The sequence below is a fragment of the Aulonocara stuartgranti genome, assembly GCF_965226115.1.
Source record: "Aulonocara stuartgranti genome assembly, chromosome: 9".
Lineage (NCBI taxonomy): Eukaryota > Metazoa > Chordata > Actinopteri > Cichliformes > Cichlidae > Aulonocara > Aulonocara stuartgranti.
The window spans coordinates 32,146,858-32,157,757 of record NC_138960.1 but is presented as its reverse complement, the minus strand read 5'-3'; the positions used below and the strand labels follow the sequence as shown (position 1 = coordinate 32,157,757).

Here is a 10,900-nt window from a genome sequence, read left to right as displayed (position 1 = left end):
CCAGAGTGAATCGACGTGGACACCAGCCGAGGTAAACAGCTGACTGACAGAGGAGTCACATCATAGACTTGTTTATCCTGCTGCAGCTGGACATGCATTCGAATTGGGAGAGTTGCAAACATAGAATTTAACTGACTGCACTATGCAATCTAATAACATCTAGTGGTGACATTTTACACACCGAACCTTGGAGAGTTTAAAAAAACAGTCTTTAGTTCATGCAAAGAAAAAAAGGTTAAAGAGTGAAAGTGAATATTCTCTGCTGGTTCAATCATTGTGAACAGAAACAAATCATGTCAAAGATTTCTGATTATAAATCTTTATTCAAACCACAAACCCCGGATTAAATCAAATACAGACTTATTCATTCAACACAAGAAAACACACAGCTACAATATTTTGTCATACAGAGTAACAAACCTCAGGATATGAACACAGTAACAGCGCTCTCTGCTGTGTTGGGTGCTTTTGTTCATGTGCTACAGCAGACGTGCATGGTTCTCCATGTAGTCATGCGGGTCTCCTTCAAAGGGCAGACGTGGAGGACTGTTGCAGGCTCCCATCAGGAAGATGATGATGGTGCCAAAGATCATCACAGGAGTGATCAGGAAGAGGCAGAGACGGTCGACGGTGCGAGCGATGCCGCTCCAGTTATCTTTCTCCTGTGACGACACCAGCGAGGGCAGAGTTTTATGTTTCACCTCATTTTTTATTCAATAAAAACAATAAAGCCATAACCAAAGGAACTAATGAGCTTCTAGTCCTCTCATCAGATGTTGTTACAGTCTGGCCCCAGATCCAAGAATAATGAAGTCAACACAGCAGTGTTAAAAACTGCTGGTTTGGGGACTCCAGTGAACCACAGTGGAAGATTTGGAAGAGACGTGAATCTTCCCAGCAGTGGCCAGACTACCGAAATTACTCCAAGAGCACATCAACGACTCATCTAGGATGTCACAAAAGAACATCTAAAGAACTGCAGGCATCACTTAAGGTCAGAGTTCACGATTCAACAATAAGAAAGTGACTGGGCAAAAATGTCATCCATGGGCGAGATCCAAGACGAAAACCACTGCTGACCAACAAAACATCTGGATGATCCCCAGACTGACCAGATGTAACGGGTTTAAGTCCAGTTACATCAGGTTTAAAACGAATACAACTTTTCAATCAAACATGGAGGTAGTGTGATGGGTTGGGGCTGCGTTGCTGCTTCAGGCCCTGGACGACTTGCTGTAAATGAACCGTGAATTCTGATCTGTACCAGAAAATCCTGAAGGAGAATGTCCGACCATCAGTTCATACACTGAAGCTCAAGATCACTTGGGTTATACAGCTGGATGATGAGCCCAAAAAAACAGATGAAAGTTTTGGACTGGCTTTGGAGTCCAGACTAAAGTCCAATGGAGATGCTGTTTATGCTGAAAAACCCTCCAATGTGGCAGAATTCACACAATTCTGCGAAAAGGAGTGGGGCCAAAATTCCTCCCCAGTGATGTGTAACATTTGTTTTTATTTATTATCAATGCATGAACTTCCCCCCCCCCAGGTTGGCACAACCAGTTCTGAGGCTTAAGGGGCGATGACTTTCACACAGGGCCAGGTCGGTTTGGGCAGCTTTTTCTCTTTATCAATGAAACCATCATTTGAAAACTGTGTTTTGTATTTTCTTGGATTAACTTTGACAAATATTAGAATTTGTTTGTTGATTTGAAACATGTGCGTGTGGGAAATACTGAAAAAAATGCAAAATGTTGATGAAAACGTGCTAACATTTTTTACACAATTCAAAGCATCTTGAATCAAGCAGAGCATCGTCACGTTCTGGTTGTTCGCTCTCACCTCGTTGTATTCGTTCTTGTTGCGCATGTGTTTGATGATGTAGTTCGCTCCGTCCACAGCTGGCTTCATTTCAGAGTACAGCTGATCCGTCACACCTCCGTCATCCTGGGGTTTCACCACTACACACACACACACACACACACACACACACACACACCTCAATTTAAACATCCTCTCTGCAGGTTTTACTGCAGAGTCCACTGATCACGTATACGACCAAACAGCTGGCCCCAGCAGCATCAGACTCCAACACAAAACTACGTGTAATACTGATGTGCTGAAGCCTGGCGACGAAGGCCACATCACTACATCTGATTCTGATTTCCTGTCACAATAACGCAGCATCTTATAAACACACTCAGGCGACGGTGCGTACATGCTGCATGGGTGACTCGAGTGGTGAAGCCGTGTCTCTCCGATTGTTTCTCAAACATCAGCTCGCTGCGAGACTTGACGGTGTAGTACTCGTCCGCTTTGGCGATGTAACCCACTGAACTCGATCGTCGCGGCAACGCTCCATCCCACGCTGGCTCTGCCTCCGCAGGGTGGGACATGAGCAAGAGCCGAGGCAACCGTTCGAGGAAAAACTGGACGTGGAGAGAAACGTGTTTATTTACATAAAACTCAGAAAGTTTTATATTTTATACATTACTATTGCTGTATGGCACTATTACAGTACTACACTGCAGTGTGTCTGAAAGCTGACACTTTAAGTTGGCATATATTGGACAAACAAAAGTAAATCAAATATAAACAAATGAATTTTAATGCCATAAATATTCTTAAAAATGTAGTCATTGAATTAATGCTCAAATACGCCATAAATAGATATTTGTAGTATTTAATTCTGTAGTTATGTACCTTGATATTGATTCTCCTATTTTTGCTTTTGAATTAATTGTACTTTATTATTTTATTTTCAGCTGTGCTGCCTCAGCGCTGTCAGTGTGAATCAGTGAATACACATCAATAAGCAGCAAAGCATTAAAATAAGCTGGGAAAATATTGTGAGAGAAAGATGCAAAGCAAATAAAAAATTCTGCAGCTCGGGTCATAACTCGCACTCCGTTGAGAGCTCATATTACCCCAGTTCTTCAGCAGCTTCACTGGTTGCCCATAGAGGCCAGAATAAATGTTAAAATCTTACTTCTTACATACAGGTGTATCCATAAATATGCTCCTTCATATTTATGTGACCTGCTCCATATCACCACTGTTTCCCGCCTTCTCAGATCATCATCTGCTATTCATCTTACTGCTCCATCCTCACACCTTAGCACTCTGGGGAACGGAGCTTTCAGTCGCTCTGCTCCTCGGCTCTGGAGCTCTCTTCCTCCTCCTTCCTCCTGTTGACTCCCTCTCCGTATTTAAGTCACAGCTCAAAACACATCTGTTTAAACTGGCTTATTCGCTTTAATGCTGATTTTATCTGTTGTCAAGCTCTGTTTTGTAATTTTAACTTATTTTATGTATTTTATGACTATTGTTTCTTTTATTAATTCTGTTTTTTGTAAGGTGACCTTGGGTTTCTGAAAGGCGCCCTTAAATAAAATGTATTATTATTATTAGAAATAAGTTCTAAATAAATAAATCAGTTTTTAATACGTTTTTAAAACGTGCAACAGATATTTAAAATAAATGCACAGAAATATTCTTTGGCTGCTGCTTAAAATGTGTAATATGTTTGTGCATTGAATGGTATATTTTATAAATTCATTTCACCTGGACAGGATGTACATCACATGGTGTGTGTGTGTGTGTGTGTGTGTGTGTGTGTGTGTGTGTGTGTGTGTGTGTGTGTGTGTGTGTGTGTGTGTGTGTTTTACCCTCTTGGTCCACTCAGTCATGACGTGCGTGCTCGGCGTCCTGAAGTGCAGGTTGAGGACGACCACACAGTTTAAAACGACCACAGTAACCAGCACCATGATGAACATCAAATACCTGGGAGACAGTTTAACTTTAACTTTGATCTATTATTTCTTTCTTTTTTAAATTAAATATACACATTATTTTCTCACTTTTCATTTCTTGTTATTTGTCAGCGAGTGTTTACAGACTGGGAACTTTAAAAAACAGCAGTCCATATTTGGAGAGTCTTCACCCCAAACAGCAAAACTGTAATTCTGTAATTCAGCTGTGCTACACTTTACTGAACAAATGATGCGCTTCCAGTATGCAGACTCTTTCTCCAAGATCTCATTATTACTTCAGTCTCGTTTGAAGGCTTCTGTCCTGCAGTCCATTCCTCTCATGACTCTCTCCTTTGAGGCTACAATTCCCAACTGTTGGACGTCACATATCTCAGTCGTTTTTTGTTTGCTTCCTGCCTCTGCCAGGCTCGTTCTGTCCTGCGTGTCTCTGAATTTCTTGACGACACTTCTCACTCCAGTTCATGATACACGCTGTGATACTAACTTTGAATATTCATCTCCTGCGTTGTGAGCATCAACTATTCTTTTTCTCAAATCTAAACAAATGTATCTGGTTTTGGCGTGACGCTTTCTCAGGTGACATGTTAAAGCCTTGTTGAAGTTTTTAAACTGCATTGCAAAGTTTAAGTACATCTCTGCACAGCAGTGGTTTGCGCTCTGGCTCAATAAAAAGGGCGTCAGAAGGCTAATAACACTGACCCTGGTAACTCTGACTGTTCTCTGAAATAATCGTGTTGCTGTGTGCAAACAGAAATCATTCATGTTTACTGAAGAAAACCAGCATATTATAATGAAGCACTTGGAAAAGCTTCAATCTGAATCTAAAGCTGATGTTTCCAGCTGTTGTTGGGAGTATGTTTTGCGTTTCTTACTTAACAATGAGCGGCACAGACATGGAAGTTTCCGGCAGCCTTTGAGAGATCAGCAGCAGGAAGACAGACTGAGCGAGCAGCACAGAGATGGACAAGGTCATCTTCTCGCCACCTGCACACAAAACGCACAAACTGTTTCAACAAGTGAAGGAAACCAGTTCAGACTGGGATTATTTTAAACCTCCAACAAAGTATTTCTGGGCAGTTTAAGAGCAAAGTGTTTGCAAAGTGTTTGCAGGTGAGCTCTGTTTACACTAAGACCAGAGGAATCGACAGGAGATTCCCAGTTACGGTGATTTCTGACTTTTTCCCAGATTAATGTTTAAAAATATAAATGATTTAATTATAATTAGTTTACAAATACATTTAATCTGCCTTGCTGCAGTTTCCTGTTGACAGCCTGCAGAAGATTTTAAGCTTTCAGAGTTGGCACATTTCTCTGTCTTATAAAAAAAACAAAACTGAGTGTGTCTCTGTGCATGTCGAGGAATATTTGCACAGCTCGGTAACACCACAGGTTACAGAGAATTGGTTGAAATTGCTCTTTAAACGTGCACTGACTGTCAGCGGGCAGGTAGTAGACGAGGCAGGCCAGGAAGGAGATGAGCACACAGGGAATGATGATGTTGACAATGTAGAACAGAGGTTTGCGTTTGATGATCAGGTAGAAGGTGATGTCCTGGTGCTTGTTGCTGTCCATGGGGATGTGCTTGTAGATGTTTCTCTTGGCTGGCCGGTGGACGATCTCCCACTCGCCGTTTTCTGCCAACATTAGTGGAAAACATGAGATGAGACCCAGACAGAAGAAAGTTTACATAACGGCGCTTCCTCCACGTTTGACTGCCAAACCTGACTGCGTCGTTTCAGCCTAAAGTGAAAAGATGTCTGTTCTTTGACATTAGAAGCACTAAAATGTGTTTTTCATGTCCATGTTTGTGAAAAATGTATCTAAATGCAGTGAAGTCCAAACTTTTTTTTTTTTTTTTGCCTGTGCACACTACAGTAATTATACATTTTTTATAAAGATGCAATAAAAGTGTTGGAGTTTCACTGGAACTCTTCATATGAGGTGTTGATGTACTGGTGATGAAATAAAAGAGGCCAGAGTTGGGCTGAAAAAACTGAATAAACCCATCGAAGAAAGAGCAACACTTTCAGTCTGGTTCATTCATAAAAAGACGGAATCCACTGACCAGCTCAGGATCACCAAAAACCCAGAAAGACCACAAAAGACAATTAAAGTGGATGATGACAGAATTTTTTCCATGGTTAAGAAAACTAACTTCACAAGATCTAACCTTAAGAAGAGACTCAAAGAGGTAAGAGTATCACTGTTAGCAATCAAGAGACGCCTTCATGAATACAAATACAGACGGTTTACAACAAGATGCAAAGCTCAAGACAAGAAGACCAGCTACATGATCTTTATGTGCAAGTTAAATCCTGACCAACACTGTGGGAGGAGGTGTGGTTCTTTGTGGACAGGCGGCTGCACGGACACTTTTCCAGATGAGCCAGAAATATATATTTGGACAGGATCGAGTTACAGTACAGTATGGCATGGGCATTTCTGACAGGGAAAAGTAAAGTGTGAACATAACACTGGAGTGCAGAAAAGAGCATCTACCTGTAAAGCTAGCAGGGTCAATAATGACCCACTCTACTGTATAGTTGGCGACTTTTCCGGCGTATTCTTCTTTCAGGAGCATCCGGATCTCTTTGGCGTTGTAGGTGAGAGAGCTGCAAAGCACCGTGACAAACACGGATTAAATTAATCTGAGATCTTTCAGGAGAAAAACACCATAAAAACTTTACAGATTTGCTTCACAGCAGACTGTAAATTCTGATTTTGGATGCATAACTGTCAACAGAGAGCTTTAAATAATTCTTTCTTACGTGAACTTGAGCGTGCAGTTCTGCCAGTCGAAGGGGAAGTATCTGACGTTGATGGAGCAGGAGGAGCGGAAGATGGCCGGTGGCAACCAGTAGCAGAAACCATTTTTATCCACCAGTACATTACTGTAGTAGGCCACTTCAAACTGGGCATCATTACTGAGGCATGGAGGAAGGAGGAAAGGACATACAGTTAGGAAAATCTGTTTTTGCCCAATGATTTATTTATTTTATTTGGGCTCTTTACTTCACCACAGTGGGTTTTACATCAGTGCAGACTTTCAGCTGTAATTTAAGGAGATCAACACAAAGTGTAACCTTAAAACTGATTTGGTTTTGCAGTACTGTGAAAAGGTTTTTGCAACACTTGAATGTTTGAGATCTTTAAAGACAACCTGAGTAAATAGAAATGTAGTTTTTAAATTATGATTTTAATTATTAAGGGGAAAAAACATTCAAACCTGCGTGAAAAAACCTAATAACATGTGCCAGCCTTACCGGCAAGAACTGCAGTCAAGTGTTTGAGATAACTGCCAGTGAGTCTTTCACATCACTGTGGAGGAAGTTTGGCCAACTTTACTTTGCAGAGTTGTTTTAATACAGTCACATTGGAGGATTTTTGAGCATGAACAGCAGCTTTAAGGTCACACCAAAGCATTTGACTCACTCATTCTCAGATGGACTTCCTGCTGTGTTTTGGATCATTGTCCTGCTGTATAATACAAGTGCTCCCAAGGTTCAAGACAGCAAATTAATGGCCAAACAGACCAGAATTAATGGTTCCATCAATTACACCAAATCGTCCTGAAGCAGCAAAGTAGCCCCTCCACCATTCTTTTGCTGTTGGCTTGGTCTAACACCAGATGTAACAGGACTCAAACCTCCCAAAAAGTTCAGCTTTTGTCTCATAAATCCACAGAATACCAGCAGTGGTTTTCACTCAGGGTGGCAAAAACAGGGCCAGGCCTTAATGACTGGGATTATCATGACAAAATAGTTTTCATTTACTTATCTCATAGAGACGGACAAATACATTTAAAATTTTTAATTTTCCATTGACATAAAAATGAGGTTTTTTTGTGTGACCTCACTTGTTTTCCAGAACGATCTCCGGCAGCCACACCATGCTGGGCGGCAGCCGGAGTATCTCAATGCCACCAAACTCTGTGGAATTCCACGTCAGCCGGTAGTCAGTCCACGTCTGCCATAACACACACACACACACACACACACACACACACACACACACACACACACACACACACACAGAAGTAAATAAAGAGCTGCAAGTACTGAATATGAAGATGTAAAAGAATGAATTGTTACCCACAATTTCCAGCCACACGTTCGTCAGCAGCGTCTCGTCTACTTCTTTCTACAGAGGAGAACAAAGACAAACATCGATGTTTCTGTTTGAATGTGTTCGATTTAAACCTAACGGACACATTTAAAGTTTTAATGACAGGATGAACTACATAAACACACAGAAGCTGCGAACCAGAGAGATGAGGTTGGAGAGCGTGAGGGCGAGGTTAACATCGACAACATCCTGCTGCTTCTCGACGGGGCGCAGCTCCTTGTTGTATCCCATCTCTTTGAACACGTATTCAATAACACGCTCCTCTTCGTTCCTGCCATTGCACTCTAACACACACACAGATTAAAACACACACGTTTTACAACTGCTGTTCATATTCTCTAAGCTGCTTCTACTAAAACTGGGAGAGATTATACAAAAGTCCAGCAGGCCAACAAAGGACACGTTTCAGTATTTAAGATGAGCAAACCAAACCTGCTGAGGAGGCAGTGGGCAAAAAACTCTGTTGGAAATCTAGAAAGCAACCAGTACTGTGATGGAGGAATGAGACACTCAACAGTAAATCCATTTCTATAATTAAACAGGAGTTAAAAGAAAAAAAGCAACTTTACTTTTTTCTACCTTTTTTCAAGTTATCTTTAAAATTTTGCACAAAGATGTCAGTTTTCATTTTTTTCTCATCACGTAATAATCTATTTTTCATTTTTTTCTCATCACGTAATAATCTATTATTCAAACAGCTTTCCGATTTTTTGCTGTTGTTAATAATTTCTGGTTGCAGTCCAATGCTTTTCAGGATCTTTATGATTAGATGGGCCACTTTTTTCCTTGACTCGCTGCTCACGCTGACACTTCTGACCCTGCTCAGAGTGATTTTAATCCCAGCTCCTCTCGTCACCTTCCAGCCTTAAAGTCATTTATTGCCGAATATGGAAGGAAGACATGCATGAAAACACACACGCCTTTCATATTATACTGCTAATTCATTTCAGTTCAATTCAATTTTCCTTACACTGAGCTTAATCTCAACCACAGTCACTTCAAGGTGTTTTATATTGTAAGGTGAAGTAAACTCTTTGGACTGACCAGTGCTCAGAACAATGGGAAGGTCTAAAGATCAACTGCAAACATTAGAGGTGGATGCTGGGTGGGTGCAGCAGTGCTGACATCAGAGGGACAGGTGGGGTATGACGTGGATGAGGCGTGTAGAGAGTATGAAGCAGTGCAGCTCAACTCGGCTCCCTGCACTAGCTCAGACCCCCCCAACCAGCTTCTTTCTGTTGACGGTGTTTGAATTTAGACATGTTTACTCTTTAAATTAAAATCTGAGTCTTAAGATCAAAATAAATCAAACGGTATCACCAGTGACAGTTTGGTTTACAGTGTGGAGTCTGATCCCAGTATTAGTCCAAAGCTGAATCAGAGCGACACTTGAAAGTTTCAATGTTGCTTCCTAATGGGCTTCCAGCTCCTGTTTCCAAGGTCAAACATAAACTCATCTCTAAACTCAAAGAATGTGCTGCTCAATTTAGAAATCCACAATCCCACAAAGTACAGGTGACATCTTTTTGTGTTTGTTTTTAGTTTGGTTTTTGACTAACGGCCAGGCCTAGTGACACAAATACACTGTAAACAAGCATGACATTCAGAGAGGAAAACCGACGGGATCCAAGCGCATGAATGCTTCATGCTGCTCAGATTTCACAGCTGCTCTGCAGATCCATCGACCACGACGGATAACCGGCTTCCCATCCTACAGCTCACCACACTGCAGCGCTTTGATTTTCACCAATCTGATTCAAAGGGAACGCTGCACATCACTGAGTTTACATTTTTCTATTTGAGATGATCATTTTTCACTAACGAGGTTTTAATTTGGATTTAAAAAAAACTCTGTACTGTCTCAATACCCAACTATTTGCTCAATGAGTCCTTCCTTAAAAACCCCCCCAAAAACACTTCCATTTAAAAAAAAGACTTGAAATAAGTCTGACACAAAAGTTTAGTCGGTCACATAACAGACCAACTGCTTTAGCTGTAGATTACATTTTCCAGTAAGAATAAACTTCCTGCTTTATGATTAAAGATATTTTCAACCTTTAAAATAAAAGATTTGCTTTGAAAACATTTCGTCAGGTTATCAGCTTAACGTTTTCACTAACTTACCCGACGACAGCAGTGTGAGCAGGAACAGAGTGGCCAGTGCTGCACGCTGAAGCTCCATGGCTGAGTGGAAGTGAGAGGTCCAGAGCCCTTTCACCCACCGACCTGCTGCCAGAACCCGAGAGGCAGAGTGACAAACAACAGCTGCAGACACACCGAGCAGAAAATAGAAAGCACAGAGCAGGCCTGAGCCGCCAGCTGCTGTCACCTCCACCCCGTACGGGAAACTGATAATAAACATGGAGTTTTAAATTATGAGATCTGAATAAGTTAAAAAAACAACAACAACACTCAGTTTGAGACACTTTTTTCACTCTTGGGTCTGTATGATGTCACAGACAGGCGATATTCAAACACCAATAAATATGAAAGCAGGTACAAATAAATCGATCATCCCTCTAATTTATATTTGGGCAGAAAAAAAATCCTGATTCCTGTTTCTCCCTGCTGGATTCAAAGCTCATACCATTACATCGTTAGTTACTATTATTCTAATGTTTTCACAGTAAGCTTTAAGCTGTGTTTGACTCTCATGGTTCAAGGTAACTTTATTTATACCCACAGGCAAGAAAAATGACAGCATTTGGCATCCCTTCAAAAACACACATACCTAATAAAAATATAAACCTCACTGTAGCACATGTATAGTAATTTAAACATTTCGAATCAAAAACAAAAACTGTCCCTGTTGCTGTCACTGAATTAAATAAGCACTAAGCTGTTTTTATAACGCTTTGTCCTGCATCCCGGAAACAGAAACCTCCGTCCTGAGGAAAGAAGCTGAAATTCAGCCCTTAGAGGATGGGAACCATTTTTAAGGACTGATCAAGCCATCCTCTGTACCTGCTTAGAGTACAGGGAGGCTAAACAAGACTGTTAGG

The 10,900-nt window shown here is 41.1% G+C and overlaps 1 protein-coding gene across 1 annotated transcript; it reads right to left on the bottom strand.

Moving 5' to 3' along the window:
- Positions 1-303: 303 nt before the first annotated feature.
- On the bottom strand, positions 304-10,170 carry chrnd (cholinergic receptor, nicotinic, delta (muscle)). Its single transcript, XM_082547572.1, has 12 exons — positions 10,023-10,170; positions 8,037-8,182; positions 7,869-7,913; positions 7,630-7,739; positions 6,542-6,697; positions 6,273-6,385; positions 5,207-5,407; positions 4,646-4,757; positions 3,669-3,783; positions 2,219-2,429; positions 1,843-1,961; positions 304-662 (listed from the first exon to the last, which is right to left on the bottom strand). Exons 1-12 carry the CDS (start codon positions 10,078-10,080, stop codon positions 480-482), a joined length of 1,569 nt encoding a protein of 522 aa, XP_082403698.1. The 5' UTR covers positions 10,081-10,170; the 3' UTR covers positions 304-479.
- Between the last annotated feature and the right edge of the window lie 730 nt (positions 10,171-10,900).